Source organism: Acipenser ruthenus, chromosome 16 (assembly GCF_902713425.1).
Source record: "Acipenser ruthenus chromosome 16, fAciRut3.2 maternal haplotype, whole genome shotgun sequence".
Classification (NCBI taxonomy): Eukaryota; Metazoa; Chordata; class Actinopteri; order Acipenseriformes; family Acipenseridae; genus Acipenser; species Acipenser ruthenus.
The window spans coordinates 31,963,448-31,980,897 of record NC_081204.1 but is presented as its reverse complement, the minus strand read 5'-3'; the positions used below and the strand labels follow the sequence as shown (position 1 = coordinate 31,980,897).

The window sequence follows — 17,450 nt, the reverse complement described above, 5'->3', positions numbered from 1 at the left end:
TTGTTCTTCAATAACAATTCATTTCATAGATAAAACAAGCACACACACATCAGACCATGCGTCAAATCAACTTGGCTTTTTTTTTTCTTTCTTTTCTTTATACAGACAAATAAATACCACAGTGCACTGGCAGCCACAGCTTCTCCACTAAATTTGAAAGGCGTGGTGCTAATTACAAAAAAAAAAAAAAAAAAAAAAAAAGGGGTGTCCAGTGGAACTCTAAATGGTTTTGGTGGCCACACGGTCACTCTCAAGTGGCCACAGCAGTACTGTTGAGTGCCTGGATATAGAATGTATACAAGGACGCCCATCAGCCACTGCCCCCAATCACCGCCTCCACGGGCTACTCCAAGCGTGCCGAGGCTCTGACTCTTGCGCCTTGCCTCGCCGCTAGCGGGGATCTGTTGGCTTGGAAAGTGGTGTGAGTGTGAAGGATATCCAGTCTCTGAATAAAATAAAAAAAAGAAACTTGCTGATTTTATAGAACAGAAAAGAATGCTGGGCTCTTGAGAAAGGCGTGTCCCTTAAGACTTGTCGCCGCTCTTGGAAGGGTTGTCCTTGTTCCTCCTCTTCACGTCCCAGTTGTACACGCGCGCCATGTCTGAGAGGGGGGCTGGTTAAGGAAGACTGAGGTGTGCGGTTATCACAGAACAAGAAAGACAAAGGCTGGATCCAGGAGCCTCCCCAACCAGGGCTGGGGTCCATTCCTGTTCTACAGTTCCGATTCCTCTTTCAAATCAATTCCAATTCCTTTCTGGAATTGATATTTTAGAGACATAATAACTGTTCAAATGCTTTCATTTGAAGCCAGTTTAATTGACTAACAGGAACTTCAATTGAAGTCATTTGTTGCCACTGCGAGAAGCTCGTTTTAACAGAATGCTGCTAATTGCAATTTGTAATTGGAACTGATGAAAAGGGAATGGGAATTTAAATTGGAAATGGATTTAAAAAAGGAATTGGCAATGGAATTGAAAAACAGGAACTGAGCCCAAACCCAACAGCCATCAATACTTGAGCACAGCGCTACTCTCTAATGCTGCTCTCAATACTTGAGCTGAGTAAACCATACCTTCAGCACAGCGCTACTCTCTAATGCTGCTCTCAAATTACATCACCATCACATTCATTACAGGGCAACCATCCTTATAGAATTTTAAAAAGCAGCAACTAACAAAACAAACAAGAACTGTGAAAGACACAAGAACTGTTTTTTGGGGGCATTTCTTGCAGTGTTCACGTGTTATTTGGCACTTTTTAAAAGCCACTGTAAGGATGGCAGCTCCTTAATTATTGAATCCTAGGGATGAAATAAAAGTTGGGATCGGAATTATTTCACCTGGTACTTTCTTTAAAGTAGCAGCAGTGCGGTTATCAGCGGGATCAGCCCAGCCTCAAAGGTGTGCACATGTGTGTGGATGAGGTGCTGCTCCATTGTGAAAGGATACTGACCTCGGTGGTAGTGAACTGGTCTCGGAGGAAGTCCAGGTCCTCCTCCAGCGAGTCCAGGTTCCGTGTGGCGGTGGCCAGGTTCTTCTCTAGCAGCGCCTGGGCCTCGTCTATATCGTACTCCAGCATCACATTCGCCTGCACAGGGTTTATCACATCACATTCAAACATACTCCCTGGTCAACAGAGAAACCCTACTGGTGTGCAACTTAAAGATTTCACAAAAGCACCATCAAGAATTCCACTGAGAGCTACTTCAATGGAAAGAAGACTCCCATTGCATTGCAGTTAAATCCAGTCCTGGTTTTACTAGGAGTTTAATAAGATTCGCCTCTCTCTGAAACGTGGCAGCCAATGCACTGCCATCATCTCTCAAGTGAAGGTAATAATATACAATCAAGCAATCATCCCTCTAACTCACTGTCCATGTGGTACAAAAACTGGACACGAGCAGAGCGAACGGAATGCACACTTACCCCTAACCACAAGCACACTTTATCTGTGGGTGGGACCAAGGCTTTGCAGTAGAGGTTGTCAGCCAATAGAAATCGGGTTTCCATGGGATCTGTGGTCTCCTGCAAGGGACAGAAACATAAGCCAGTTTATACAATGAATGGATTTGACCTAAATGTTGTTTTTTTGGTTATTTTTTTAATCCATAAACTAAGCAGAGGAAGCAGTTGTTCTAGTGCGGTACATTCTGAACATTTTAAAATTTAAAAAAATTAATAAATGGACAAAATGAACAGTAGGAAATGTAATTTTCCAGCTGATCAACGACACTGAACTGATGTAACTTAAAAACGTCCCTTACCTTTTTCTTCTGCATGTGTCTTAAAATTTCTAATGTCTGTTTAATTTGGGGGATCTGACTTCTTAACCTGGAAGGAAAAAGATAAAAAAAGTCAGTAGTGCAAAGTGGCTTGGTGTCATCGATTGAAATATTTATTTCTATTTAAGACTCCCATTGCATAGCAGTTTGATCCAATCCTGGTTTTGCTAGGAGTTGAATAAGACAGCTATACACTGGGGCTAATCAAGCTCGTATTACAAGCTGGACTGGGTGAGACTGCTCTTGTTTGCACCCCTGTGCTGGACTGGGTGAGACTGCTCTTGTTTGCATCCCTGTGCTGTGCTGGGTGAGACTGCTCTTGTTTGCACCCCTGTGCTGGACTGGGTGAGACTGCTCTTGTTTGCATCCCTGTGCTGTGCTGGGTGAGACTGCTCTTGTTTGCATCCCTGTGCTGTGCTGGGTGAGACTGCTCTTGTTTGCATCCCTGTGCTGTGCTGGGTGAGACTGCTCTTGTTTGCACCCCTGTGCTGTGCTGGGTGAGACTGCTCTTGTTTGCATCCCTGTGCTGTGCTGGGTGAGACTGCTCTTGTTTGCATCCCTGTGCTGGGTGAGACTGCTCTTGTTTGCACCCCTGTGCTGGACTGGGTGAGACTGCTCTTGTTTGCATCCCTGTGCTGTGCTGGGTGAGACTGCTCTTGTTTGCATCCCTGTGCTGTGCTGGGTGAGACTGCTCTTGTTTGCACCCCTGTGCTGTGCTGGGTGAGACTGCTCTTGTTTGCATCCCTGTGCTGTGCTGGGTGAGACTGCTCTTGTTTGCATCCCTGTGCTGTGCTGGGTGAGACTGCTCTTGTTTGCATCCCTGTGCTGTGCTGGGTGAGACTGCTCTTGTTTGCATCCCTGTGCTGGGTGAGACTGCTCTTGTTTGCACCCCTGTGCTGGACTGGGTGAGACTGCTCTTGTTTGCATCCCTGTGCTGTGCTGGGTGAGACTGCTCTTGTTTGCATCCCTGTGCTGTGCTGGGTGAGACTGCTCTTGTTTGCACCCCTGTGCTGTGCTGGGTGAGACTGCTCTTGTTTGCATCCCTGTGCTGTGCTGGGTGAGACTGCTCTTGTTTGCATCCCTGTGCTGTGCTGGGTGAGACTGCTCTTGTTTGCATCCCTGTGCTGTGCTGGGTGAGACTGCTCTTGTTTGCATCCCTGTGCTGGGTGAGACTGCTCTTGTTTGCACCCCTGTGCTGGACTGGGTGAGACTGCTCTTGTTTGCATCCCTGTGCTGTGCTGGGTGAGACTGCTCTTGTTTGCATCCCTGTGCTGTGCTGGGTGAGACTGCTCTTGTTTGCACCCCTGTGCTGTGCTGGGTGAGACTGCTCTTGTTTGCATCCCTGTGCTGTGCTGGGTGAGACTGCTCTTGTTTGCATCCCTGTGCTGTGCTGGGTGAGACTGCTCTTGTTTGCATCCCTGTGCTGTGCTGGGTGAGACTGCTCTTGTTTGCATCCCTGTGCTGGGTGAGACTGCTCTTGTTTGCATCCCTGTGCTGTGCTGGGTGAGACTGCTCTTGTTTGCATCCCTGTGCTGTGCTGGGTGAGACTGCTCTTGTTTGCATCCCTGTGCTGTGCTGGGTGAGACTGCTCTTGTTTGCACCCCTGTGCTGGACTGGGTGAGACTGCTCTTGTTTGCATCCCTGTGCTGTGCTGGGTGAGACTGCTCTTGTTTGCATCCCTGTGCTGTGCTGGGTGAGACTGCTCTTGTTTGCATCCCTGTGCTGTGCTGGGTGAGACTGCTCTTGTTTGCACCCCTGTGCTGTGCTGGGTGAGACTGCTCTTGTTTGCATCCCTGTGCTGTGCTGGGTGAGACTGCTCTTGTTTGCATCCCTGTGCTGGACTGGGTGAGACTGCTCGTTTGCATCCCTGTGCTGTGCTGGGTGAGACTGCTCTTGTTTGCATCCCTGTGCTGTGCTGGGTGAGACTGCTCTTGTTTGCATCCCTGTGCTGTGCTGTGCTCCTGTCCTACCTCAGTTTCTTCTGAGCCAGGTTCAGCTCCATGAACTTGTATTTCTGATACTGCTCATCCAGTTTCCTCAGCACTGCGTCCGCTGTGTAATTGCCAGGCAGCTTCATGAACGCTTCCACATCCTCCTGACCAAGAGAGAGGGGGAAGACAATAAGAAAAACACACACATATATGGGGTGTGTGTGTGTGTGTGTGTATGTATATATGTTTGAAAGGCGGTATAACTGCAGTGTACAAAAATGAAAAGGTTTTTTTGGATGTGCATGCACTGTGTTTACTTTCCTTTCTATTCAGCTGAAGGGCTTTTTGTGTGAAACATGCTGAAATAAATATTTTAATTTAACCATTTGTGTACACACACACACACATATATATATATATATATATATATATATATATATATATATATATATATATATATATATATATATATTTGGCACAAGCCATAGTGCCAAAGACTAAACATTTCCATTAAAAGCCTCTGTATTTCTGGGGTATCTGTTGACTACATGTAAACCCCAAGCGTTCTTCTTTGTAATGAAAGGTGTTTGCTCCTGTGCTCCCTAGTTCTTGAGGACTCATGTTGCCACAGGGCAGTTTTAGCGGTTGGTATCAGTGCCTCTTCATTTTCAAACACTGCACTGACATTGAGAAGGGATGTCCGTGTCCCTGGCTGCCTGTAGACAGTTCTAGCTGATAGCACGGATCTCTACAAACCCACTGCAGTCACCACTAAACAGGACTGGCCTTGGGAATTCGGTTTGTGCAACAGTACCAGCATAGTGCCACCTGTCAAACATCATAGCATAACTCCAGCATCATTTTTTTTTTTTTTTTTTTGGTAGTAGGGTACAATAAAAAAAATCCTAGAAATAAAAACAGATCCAAATTATATTCGAAACTTTTTTCCTGTTATTAATCTTGATACGCACCAAGACAGTAAAAACAAAAAAAATATATACGCAGCTGTCTTAAGTGACATCCATGGAAGATATCTGATACGAATATTAACAACTGAGGATCCTTTATTTAAACGCGATGCGCAAACATCATCCATTATTAAGACACTCTATATATCAGCGTGTAACTGACACACTGACAAACAGGCAAGTGGTAACACTGAAAAATCTGGACGCTTGAAATATTATTGTTAAATTCATTTTTTTATTTGTATTTGAATTGAATAATCCCATTCTACACGTCTTCAGGTAAAGATGGTCTATCCCATTAAAAAGGATAAGCCCGTGTTTTTTTGAACCGTCTCTGAGTTTGGTATCCTTGTGATCCCACCCTTTTCCTCACAATAGCTGCCTCCTCGGCGCGGTTACTGTATCGAGGCGCGTCTCAGGCGCTGGCCGATCCAGACAGCAATCTCCGTATCAGAGGTCCCTGACCCAGCCAGTCGTGCTTTATAAAATACCCAGATACACCTCCCCGCTCCCCTCCTTACCACAAACACTGCTTCGGGGATTCCTAAGTGTTTTCTTTTACTGCCAGCGCCGGCATTGCTGCTCTCAGTGGTCGCCGCCATCTTGGACAAGTTTCCCCTTCCCCTCACGCTGCGCCAACGTTGAGCGTAACGAACGACGCGTTTTGGAACCCCGCCTCTTGCCTCCCTTGCGAAGGATTCTGGGGGGTGTAGTTTTTCTGGCTCCAATTGCCATGAGCTGCGTTGTTTTAGAGGGAGCGGTTGATATATAACACGTCACAGTCACAGCCTTGCACCAGGGCCCAGTAAATCCCAGTAAATCCTACCGTCACCATGGATACATTAAACACGGCGCATAAACACATGCGTGATTAATGCTCTGTCTGTGCCTCCCATCATTACCTCATTTTTAAGAGTGCGTTGCAAAATCCATTTTCATCAGACAGGCCCAAACTGAAGAAACAAAAGATTCTCAGCCCAGTAAAAAGTAGACCAGTCATACTGCTAATAAACTAACAAGATAAGGCAATACATGGCTTGTTAAAGCATGGTTGGCACTCCTTTAACATGTGCAAAGAGTTCAGGTATGTTGTGGCAAACACATGTTTAAAAAAACGTTGTCTAACATTCTATCACCTGCTGGTCAAAAAGAAATCAATGAGAATGCCTCTTGTGAGGAGTGAGGAGATCATGTGACTTCTAGCACTAGTGTGATTGGCTAAAGGTGGGCGCACTTGGCGGGTGCATCTGGTAGGTTGTATTTCGATTGGTTGCCACTACGCTGCACAAACCTGATTCGCTGAACAGACTATGAAATCCATTTATAAAGTACTGTTCCCCTCCCCTACAAGCTGCAGGACTGGTGTGGCACTTGACTCCTCCTGGGTCTACTGGAATGTGGTGGGATCCCTGTGGTTTCTTTATACGCAACCAAACTTAATTAGGGTATCAGGGGTTTAACGGTTCATCATGTATCCATGAATCTGATACTTTCTTTACATGGCATACTGCATCCTAGTGGAGGTCTGTATCGTTCGTATCATGATACCAAACCAAAAGCACAACACAGCTCAGCTGAACTGTGTTTTATAGTTAGCATGAATACATACTCTCCTTAACTCATTACATTTGTGTCTTTTGACAAAAGAATCCATCATTAAATGATCATTTGATCTAAAAGCATCAGGACCACCACATGTATCGCAATGCCTAGTATCATATTGTGATATTATTGTATCGTTACAATAGGTATCCAGTCACTGTGGACTGAATGAGTATTCTCCAGTGGGTAAGACTGGGATAGAGGCAATGGAGAAACCCAGGGTACTGTAATGGACAGTGTGTAAGTGGGTAGATGTGATTCTCTGACACGTGTGACAAGAAAAGCAAACAGTTTAAAATTTAGTTTATTAAAATAGATAAAGCCTTTTTTTCCCAAAATACATTGCAAGAAACATTCCACAGGAGACGGTTTTTAAGAGAATCAATGCATCCAACAATCTTTCCTTCTTAATCTATGAGACACGTGCAAAGAAGGGCTGTGTTACAGGGGTAGGTTCAGAGAGAGCCACGCACCCACTGACACGGGCAGTCCGAGAGGCTCAGTGGATACAGCTGAGGCATTGTGACCCTGTCGAGCACAGCTGGAGAGCTTAGAGGGGTGGACTTCTAGTTAGTATGAGTGTCAGGCTTAATTGAGACGTTTATCACTGAACTTCTTGTTTTTTGTGTTTTTTTAACTTAGCACTATTGAGTGTTTAATAGTTATTGATGACCCGTTATAGTGCACAAAAGCATGATTGTTGAGCTGCATAACTGTTAGATCCGAGTCTGGGATCACAGTTTTGCTCATACTTGAATTAGATCAAGAAAGTAAAAAAAAGTGCTTTAAAGTTTAAAAAATAAAATAAAACAAAAGACCGCCTAACAAAGAAAAACAAACCCAGGCCTTTGGGAGTCTGCTCTCCTCGAGTCGTGCTTCTTTAAGTTTGATACATTTGATGTTTGCGCTGTTTAGTGCACAGACAGAGTTTGGGTTTGGTTCTCAGTCCTGCTGGCAGTCCACGTGGTTCCCTCGAACCCAGTAGCAGATCTGTGCAAACTTGAGTGGCGTGAGACGCACAGCCACGTTGAAGTCGTGGTTCTCCCCGTTGACCTCCAGCCACTGGTGTCCGGAGAAGACTCCGATGACCTTCCTCTCCCAGCGCTCTGCGACGGGGTCCCACACACGGCCGTACACCCCTGAGCCGCTGGCCCCCGGCCGGGCGTCGCAGTGCTGGTAGATCAGATCATTGGACTCGTCCTCCACCGGGCAGAACCGATACACCAGCTCCCCGGGGCGGTCACTGTCGAACCCAGAGAAGTGGATCCGCTTCCCAGCCAGGTCCTTCGCGGACGGGGCTACTGAGAGCCGCATGTAGGGCTGCTTGTGGGGCCAGCGCAGCTCCAGCAGGGAGTAGTCGAAGTCCATGCTGATCTCCTGGGGACCCTGGATCCAGCCTTTGGGGACCCGGGTTCGCTTCACCCTGACCCAGCGCACGGCCGCCGTCTTCACAGGCCTGGCAGAGGAGGAGGGGCGCCCGGTCCGGGTGGTGTTGCTGGGGGGCACCAGGAAGCCCACTCTCAGCTTGCGGGCGCCCTTGACGTAATCCTTCCCATCATGCACGCAGTGGGCGGCTGTGAGGACATGGCTCTCCGACACCAGGACCCCGGTGCAGCCCGTGGAGATGCGCACGGCTGTGGAGAACGGGTAGTCAAGCAAGAAGTTGTTTCCCCTGATGTTGAAACGGCCGTCCGCCCCGTAGATCTGACGCTTGCGCCTCCGGTGAGGAGCTGGGACGGGGCTCCCCCTGGTGGGTGGAGGCTGAGCTGCGGTGCCCTCCCCCTCCTCCTCCAGGTCCACGGTGGTCAGGGTGCGCCTGCCATCAGCGTACAAAGTCTCGTAGGCCAGCCTTTCGCTCAGGGACTCCCGGCTGGGCGGCAGCTCCCCCTGCTGGTAGCAGCTGGAGTTGCAGTACGTGGTGAAGTCCAGCTGGGGCCGGGCGCTGAAGCGAGGGCTGGACAGGAACAGGGTGGCGTGGGGCACCAGGGAGGGGATGTGGGGGTGACGGGGAGCCCCAGTAGGGAGGGAGGGGTGTAGGGAGAGGAGGAGGAGGAGGAAGGTAGAGGAGCAGGGAAAGTTGGCTTTTGCTTGTTGAAACATATCAGGGACGCACCTGTAGGGCAAATAACAGAGAAACACATTTCAGGGGTTTATTAAGGTGATTTGATTACTGTTCTGCTATACCAATATTGTCACAATGGCGAGGATCAATACACATTCCACACTGCTGAGCAATAGCAGAAAAAAAAAACACTTTGAAAAGCAAAAATGTTTTAAATGATGGAACACAGGAGCAATAGCTAAATTTGGCCAGAAGAGGGCAGTCTCACATTTCAAGTTCGTAATAAGCAAGAGCCCCAGAACTAATTGTAATTAAAACACCTCCAGTACTTTCAAATGCTTCAGTGCTTGCTTGTTTGTTTGGTTTTTATTTTTTGTTTTGTGGAAGAAATGTATCAGTTTATTTGCTACTTTCTGTGGCTGCTTCCTTTCCTTGCTTGTGATACAGTGTTTGTCTCTTGAATTCTATAATACATACTTTAGAGGTCTAAATATTTTACCACCCACATGAGTTTGATCTTTGTGAGAGGGCTTACATACTATACACCCCTCAACCTACCTTCCCTACCCTCTCCTCCCCTCCACTCCCCTCCATCGCTCACATTAACAGTTCTGGGTGCGTTTGTGGAAACTACATTTTTATAAAGCCCTGACAAGCCAATAATATAGAGTGCACCCCACTCGGAAAAACAAAATATTTCCACGCAAATAAATCTCTGTTGCTAAGAGCACAAATCTGTAGCTTTCCTTTCTGTGAGTGAAGAGTTATTAATTGCAGAACAGTGTCTCCAGAAGGGTAGCTATGCAAAACATGTACATGTTTGTGTCAGTGTGAGCGAGGGAGGGTGTGTGCGAGTTTGATAAGCTGCTAGAAAAAGGGGCCAGCAGGCTCTGCTGGTGAGGGAGAGAGAGGAGAGCAGACCCTGGTAGCAGCAGAACAAATCGAGGCGTGTGGCTGCGCTGTGCTCTCAGAGCTCTGCAGAGCTGCGCTGTGCTCTCAGAGCTCTGCAGAGCTGTGCTGTGCTCTCAGAGCTCTGCAGAGCTGCGCTGTGCTCTCAGAGCTCTGCAGAGCTGCGCTGTGCTCTCAGAGCTCTGCAGAGCTGCGCTGTGCTCTCAGAGCTCTGCAGAGCTACGCTGTGCTCTCAGAGCTCTGCAGAGCTGCGCTGTGCTCTCAGAGCTCTGCAGAGCTGCGCTGTGCTCTCAGAGCTCTGCAGAGCTGCGCTGTGCTCTCAGAGCTCTGCAGAGCTGCGCTGTGCTCTGTAAAGAATGTGCAGGGCTATGTTATGGCTTCTTTTAAGACACTGCTCCACACTTCACGTCAATGATCTACGCCACAGCAACCTCACTGCTGTTTCTATACACTGTTTGGGCGTTAACAGCCCGAGGAATATTCAGCTCTTAGCTGTTGCTGCTTGTTCAAAGTGACCCACCCTACATTCCTTTTTTCAGCTTGTATTTCGTTTAAAAATGCTCTGCGGATCATCGCATCGTAATCTTTGAAGTGTCGCTACAGAGCTTTGATTTGTGTTGCCTTGGTACGCATTGCCCAGTTGTGTTGCAATCAACTTTATGTTACCCCAGTAATAAAACAAAAATACATAAACTATTGCTACTAGCTATCCAGTAGGTGATCATGCCAGGCAGTCAGGGGCACACTCCCTGGGATGTGTGTGATCATGCCAGGCAGTCAGGGGCACACTCCTGGGATGTGTGTGATCATGCCAGGCAGTCAGGGGCACACTCCTGGGATGTGTGTGATCATGCCAGGCAGTCAGGGGCACACTCCTGGGATGTGTGTGATCATGTCAGGCAGTCAGGGGCACACTCCTGGGATGTGTGTGATCATGTCAGGCAGTCAGGGGCACACTCCTGGGATGTGTGTGATCATGCCAGGCAGTCAGGGGCACACTCCTGGGATGTGTGTGATCATGCCAGGCAGTCAGGGGCACACTCCTGGGATGTGTGTGATCATGCCAGGCAGTCAGGGGCACACTCCTGGGATGTGTGTGATCATGCCAGGCAGCCAGGGGCACACTCCTGGGATTTGTGCTGTTAAACATTTAGTTTGGGTGGCAAGAATAGTCTCTTTTGTGTAGGATTCCTGTTTAGTGAGAGAGATTTTTCGAACTTAGTTTTTACCTTTTTGAAAGTCTTGTAAGCCTGCTGTCCTGTACAGTTTTCATTTCTCGGCTCTCTGTTTCTCTCTCTCTCTGTTTCTCCCTCTCTCCCTGTCATGTCAGAGCTGAAACATTGTGTCAGCCTCATCTCTGTAGGCGGTTGTGGTGTCCTTGTGGTTTTCAAACTGCTTTATCATACCCCAATTACTAGAAACCTCCTGGAATTCAAATCACTGACCTCCAAGGCCCTGGTCCTCCACTCTAATCACTGAGCCACCTGGAACTTTGCTTCTTAGAGACTTCCTAATCCGGGGCTGTAGAACCCGAATCCACTAGCTCAGTCCACAGGTCTAACCACATGGCCACCCTTCCATAGCGTCGGGGGAACCTGATTCTACCCAGCTGGACTGCAGTGTAAGCACATTAATCTGGGGCAGGTAGTGTGTTAGACTGCCTTCTAATTGTTCCCCAGTATAGCTGTGCTGCAGCTGCATAGCTTCAGATAACTACACTAGAGCAAGCATGCTCACAGCACTGGAATAGGGGAGCGCAAATCTGCAGTCCAAGTGCAGCTCAAGTTCAGACTCTCAACACAACTTTAGCCTTGTCCAATTTGAAACACTTCACTTCACAGCAGTTAACCAGTATCCCTATATTAAATAAGAAAAAGACACAATCGAAATGAAATTAAAAATATATATATATAAATAAATAAACAAAATAGAGTTACCTGCTCAATCTGCCAGTCTGTCTACTTTAAATCAAATCACGTTTTCCAATGGAAGTCACTTTGTCTCTCCAACTAATTCCCATTTCTATGATGGAGGTTCAGACCCAAGCCCTTGGACCTGGTGTTTTCGGTCGCTGGAGAGAGGCTGTCCGGGGTTGTCTGTGTGTCTCTGTGTCCCTGAGTCCGGCTGTGCTGTGCTGTGCTGTGCTGTGCTGTGCTGTGCTCAGTGTGGGAGATGTTCTCTGCCTGGCTCCAAGGCGCTCAGTGTTTTTTAATGGAATGGAGTCCTGTCTCAGACCCCTCGGGGTCCTAGTGCCCTACCTGTTCCAGTGCACTCTCCTGCTGCTTCAGAAGCTCCCAGACTGGACTGGGCTGAGATTGATGTCCCCCTGCTCTGAGACAAGGGGAGGAGAGCAACCAGGTGAGACCCTGCACAGGAAATCTTGTTAACCCTATTCTCCCAAATAAAAAAATACCACAGCAGTGTGCATATAGTTTACTTTAGCATACAATGTGGAACATGAAAATGTACAGTACTATAGATTGATATGGGCTTCCCTAGAAGAATCTGTAGCTTCAACAAAACTAACACCCACACACTCACACTCACACACACACACTCAGAAATGTCTGCTGTCTACAATTGCTTGTATAAGCTTTTCCCAAGCCAATAGCATGCATTTACTGTGCTTTACCCCGGTGCTCCCTGTGCAAACAGAAACACAATGAGACAGACTCACAAAGTGACACGCGCACACAGATACCCCTCTCACAGGACTGTTTGCTTTCATCCTTGCTCTCGCTCTCTCTCTCTGTTGGGATTCCTCACATACCACTGCTGGTGAAAGTATGGGACTCACCTATACTGCAGGTAAAGGTCAAATGAAACCTTGACCTGTAACTGAACCCCACGACCAGGCAGATTCCTCTGATGTTTGCTCTAGCCTGGCCAGAGTGGCTCATCCTGACCTCTGCCCTTGACCTCTCTGCCCTGTCTTCACTTCACCTCCAGTCCGCTCCTCTAGGGACGCTGTGGAATGTCAGGCTCTGGGTCAATCTGGACTCAGCAATACACGGCTCCTCATGACAGAGCTTTACCTCGTGAGTCATTAGAACATAAGAAAGTTTACGAGCAAGGGGGGGCCATTCAGCCCATCTAAGCTCGTCTGGTTATTAGCAGCTGATTGATCTCAGAACTTTGTCAAGTTTGGTCTTAAAGGATCCCAGTGTTCCTGGATGACACGGTAACCCTAGGTAGCCCATTCCATACCCTTCACCACTCGCTGTGTGAATACACCTCTCCTTCCCTCTATCCTCAGTCTAGCTCCACTTCATTTCCAACTCTGTGCTCTGGTCCTGGTTTTTGTACTGCGCTTAGTGTTTTGGATTAAGATTATTTAAGGAAGCAGGTTCAAGTGGCGTTTCCTTTGCTTTTTCTTGCTACCCCACTGGCTGCCACAGAGCTGCTCAACTCCCCAGTAATTTGTTCCAGTTGACCGCTTCCCCACCCTGCTGGTTTTTCAAAGGGGCGTTCCTGTTTGTTGTGGTATGTGAATCTCTGCAGGGGGTCGTTACGAAGTCCAGTGCCCTCTCTGTAAGTGCCTTGTTCAAACTTGAACAAAAGCAGTAAAGAATCGGTCATATTCCTGTGTGTTTATGGGGATGGATCGAAGCTTTTACTGCATTTTGTTCCAGAACTTAAAAACTTCAAGCGCTTATTTTAAGGGCTTTCTGGTATTGAAGTTCTGTTCCATTCATGTCTCTTCTTTACAGCAAACAGGACTGCTCCAACTGCTCAATTCACTGCACTGTCACAGAAATTAAACTGTCTTACATATGGAAAGTCATATGGATCATATTTTAAGTGGGTCTATGAGGAGTCTTCATCCATTTTTATAGATGGGGATGTCTAGATAGCGTTAAACATTTCAAGTTGAGGATGCCATGTGGATCATATTTACGTGGTTACATTTTTGAGTGCATGGGTAAGTTGGCAGCCGACCCAGAATGACGGCCACAAAAACTTGGTGTTGGCACAAACGTCCCCTTTTCCATCAGCCTTGGCCTTCATCCCCTCATATCAGCATCGCAGTCATGCTTCAGGATTCATTGAGAGGCTCTGCTGGGAAGCTGACTTCCTGTCATGTTTGGAAGGTGTGAATTTAATCAGCAACTTCTTAGAATAACCCTGGCTGTGTGACGGAGGTGCTCCAGGTCTGTGAAAACAGACAGCCACGCTGTGTCCCGGAATTGAGCTGGTTTGTTGAAAACTGTTCACGCAGCACAGCTGAAACTCAGATATGTAAATGATTGAGCACACATGGCATAGAGCTGCACCATTTCTTTACAATGTCCTTAAAGAAAAAGACACCAGCTGCATCAAAGATCAAAAATATTTATAGTTTAAGGTGTAACATTTTACAGTTTAAAGCATTGTAATACACACACTTAATTGAACAAACTGTTAAATTGCCCAACAAGGAATTATATCTTCTCTGTATTATCCAAGTATTTAATTGCACCATGCTAAGAATGCTTTGCTGTTGCTGAGATTTACAGCGAGGAAGGTGTTTGGCTTTTTTCCAAATGAACAGGCTTCTCTTCTGCGTGGACCTGGACGGTGAATCATTTAAACCACGCTTCCACTGCGCTGGTCCCACAGTGATTAGTGGGGGTCTCTTTCCATTATAACTACTCACAGATTACCTAGAGATTACTCACAGACAAGTCACAGAAACGGTATGGACTCAGAGCACGTACTTCTATTAGGGAGCTCTCAGATACAGGGTCGCTTCATTGGGTCAAGGAGTAGGCATGTTTCAAATGGGAACAGCTCCATGTTTTCTAGGAGAACAAGGTAGTTGTTAGGAGATGTGCAGGTGGCAAATACCCCTGTGAACTGCCTCTCTGCCCTTGCAAACCCCCCTCATGCCAGCAGGTGTAGAATACTTCCTGCACCCCAGCGGAGAGCCCGGTATCTGGGAGCGAGTATCGAAAGCAGCTGTGTTTCGTGAGGCTGGAGCCCCCGATCTGTCTGCAGAGGCCAGTCTGGGCCTTTAGGATAGTGAAGCTGAGATGAGTCACATCGGAATCCAATGAAGTCATCTGCAGTTTGATGGAGGAAAATAAAATCTCATTTCAAGAGGAAAGAAAACACATATGTGAAACACCCACTCGCTCGCTCGCTCCCTCTCTCTCTCTCTCTCTCTCTTATCAGATAGGCGTCCTGAGCAGGAAAGAACAAGGAGAGCTTCCGGAACACCAAGTCTTATCAAGACTCGAGGGAGAAGTCCAAGGACCAGGGTCAGACCAGAGGAAGTACAGGCTCAGCACACTTTCCCTAACCCTAAACTTGTACCATCCAGTCATGAGAACAGCCTGCAGACATAGCTCCCATTCACTAGCATTGCACATGCAGAATTTACATACAAACAGATAAATAACAAACATGCATGTGGGGGGGGGGGGGGGCGGGACGGACGACAAATGCATTCCACCGGGGGGTACAAAGATGTGCACACTGTGCTCACAGCATTCCAGACTCAATTATTTCCCCGGGGTAGCGGAGCTGAAGAGCTCCATCATTTATCTCAACACAAAGACCGTTTCCCCCGAACGTTTGATTTAATAAAAGAACAAACAGCATTTATTCAGAGAAGAGCCAGAGAGCGGGATATGACTGTAATACAACCCAGCCCAAATGACAACCCATTTGTCATTTGATGTTGTTTCAGTTACATTTGGAGCGTATAATTAAGCATGTATAATTCTTGTTTGTTGAATTTTTCACATTTTAATCATAGAACATGCTGCAGGTATTAAACACATCAAATATATACAGTATATCAATCAATCAATGTGTCTTTATATAGCATCCCTTTGATGTATAGTGTAATACTGTCTCTATATGTGTGGAGCGTTAGTCTTGCTCAGGGCTAATATGGTATACACAGACAGTAGCTGCTCCAAACAGAGGAGACAGTATTGCACACAGCACTCTCATGAAAGTTTACAATGAAAAGTGTCAAAAGCCTCAACCTCACTGTGGAGGTCCTTTTTATGCATGAGTGTGATAAATCTGGAGAGCACACAGAACGGTTTGGAGAGAAACATCCCCAGTACATCATGAAGTGTGGTGCAGGCTCTCTGTGTCACTGGGCTCCACAGACTGGAGAAAACACTGTGGGAAGGCAGCAATAAACTCTCTGTTTGTTTTCGATGAGCACGGAGGGGCTGGACTCCTGTGGTAATGACAGGGTGTCCTCACAAGGGAAGTATGTGTGTTTGCTGCAGTGCTCCAGAGCAACATGTCTTCAGATCCTCCTCCCGGGTGGGGTTTGCTTGATGTTTCTTTCTTTCATGTTTCTCTGCATTGTCTTTTATTTTGCATCTGGGACTGTACTGGATTCACACAAAGTGGAAACCCTTTGAATGGAATGTGTACTTTGGGCCTGTTTGTGATTGTTTACACATAGGGAAGCTGCCAAGTTCACAGTCCCCCCCCCTTATCTACCTCCTCCTCCCAGCCCCACCACATCCCAGCTCAGATTCTGCACTCTGCTGCTGTAGCCTTCATAGTCCTCATTGTCCTACATGCATCATCAATCACCCAGGGTGCATCCACACATGGATTACCCAGCATCAATCACCCAGGGTGCATCCGCACATGGATTACCCAGCATCAATCACCCAGGGTGCATCCGCACATGGATTACCCAGCATCAATCACCCAGGGTGCATCCGCACATGGATTACCCAGCATCAATCACCCAGGGTGCATCCGCACATGGATTACCCAGCATCAATCACCCAGGGTGCATCCGCACATGGATTACCCAGAGAACCATTTACAAGCGTTGTTTTTCACTTTGCTGTTTGTACGGCTGCATTCACCTGTCTAGAATAACATATTTTCACTATGCATTTCGTTTTTCATCTTTATTGGAGCTTTGACAGAATTATTCTGGGGATAAGAAAAAGCTGGGAGCTGGGATATCGGAGTGGGGAGTGGGGGTTGGAAGTTCTGTATAAAATCCGATCTAGAACAATCTCCTGGATATGTGTGGTCTGATCTGCACGAGCGTGCAGGATGGATCGCAGATGGAAGCAGATGCTTTTTTTGTTTGTTCTTTTGTATGTGATGGATTAGCAGTCTATGACACTGGGAGCCTTTCAGAATTATAACAACAATTTGTAAACAAGATGCTGGCTATGTAGTTGGGGTGAGCTGGGAAACGCATGGCTTTTCACATGTATGGCAGGATGTGTGTTTGGAGAGGGTTGGACGGGGGATTCTGCAAACACAACTTCATTTGAACTAGCTGATGCACCATAAACAATATTAGGCTGTACAGAGCTGAAATCATAAATGCTTGGGCCTGCAATGCCTTCAATGGCACTCGATGCATGAACCCTATGAGATCAGCCTGTAATGTGTGAGACTCTTGTCTTGGCTGGGTTTGGGGCTTGTGGTTTGTGTAAAGGGCCTGTATTGAAACCTTTGAGTTTTTGTTGAGTGGTGGGAAGGGCTCACCTGCTTTTCACTTTGCAGACAAAGGGACTGTAGAGGGAGTGGATGCCTGTTATCAGCTTTCCCACTGCATTCCTCTCGTCAGGCAGAAACAATGAGGGGCTGTGCAGCTGGGTTGCCAGGTAACCCCAAGAGGCCGGGTGGGTCACAGAGGGGTGGGGGGAGGGTGGGGATATACACATGCAGACAGACCTGCAGCTCAGGAAGGCAGGTCCTCATCACAATGAGTC

At 47.2% G+C, this 17,450-nt stretch overlaps 2 protein-coding genes across 2 annotated transcripts; both read right to left on the bottom strand.

Annotated features, from left to right (window-relative positions):
* Positions 1 to 5,834, bottom strand: LOC117412453 (prefoldin subunit 3-like). The gene is made up of 6 exons (XM_034904117.2): positions 5,702 to 5,834; positions 4,252 to 4,376; positions 2,264 to 2,330; positions 1,926 to 2,024; positions 1,449 to 1,587; positions 1 to 601 (listed from the first exon to the last, which is right to left on the bottom strand). The coding sequence occupies exons 1-6, from the start codon at positions 5,780 to 5,782 to the stop codon at positions 525 to 527; spliced, it is 588 nt and encodes a 195-aa protein (XP_034760008.1). The 5' UTR covers positions 5,783 to 5,834; the 3' UTR covers positions 1 to 524.
* A 1,234-nt stretch (positions 5,835 to 7,068) lies between these two features.
* On the bottom strand, positions 7,069 to 11,947 carry LOC117430439 (serine protease 23-like). Its single transcript, XM_034050459.3, has 2 exons — positions 11,691 to 11,947; positions 7,069 to 8,895 (listed from the first exon to the last, which is right to left on the bottom strand). Exon 2 carries the CDS (start codon positions 8,880 to 8,882, stop codon positions 7,725 to 7,727), a length of 1,158 nt encoding a protein of 385 aa, XP_033906350.3. The 5' UTR covers positions 8,883 to 8,895; positions 11,691 to 11,947; the 3' UTR covers positions 7,069 to 7,724.
* Between the last annotated feature and the right edge of the window lie 5,503 nt (positions 11,948 to 17,450).

Excerpts from the sequence above, each read along its gene's own strand:
- LOC117412453 (XM_034904117.2), bottom strand. The coding sequence starts at position 5,782 with ATGGCGGCGACCACTGAGAGCAGCAATGCCGGCGCTGGCAGTAAAAGA. Across the intron at positions 4,377-5,701 it reads TCCCCGAAGCAGTGTTTGTG|GAGGATGTGGAAGCGTTCAT; the intron begins GTAAGGAGGGGA and ends TCTCTTGGTCAG. Across the intron at positions 2,025-2,263 it reads GACACATGCAGAAGAAAAAG|GAGACCACAGATCCCATGGA; the intron begins GTAAGGGACGTT and ends TGTCCCTTGCAG.
- LOC117430439 (XM_034050459.3), bottom strand. The coding sequence starts at position 8,882 with ATGTTTCAACAAGCAAAAGCCAACTTTCCCTGCTCCTCTACCTTCCTC.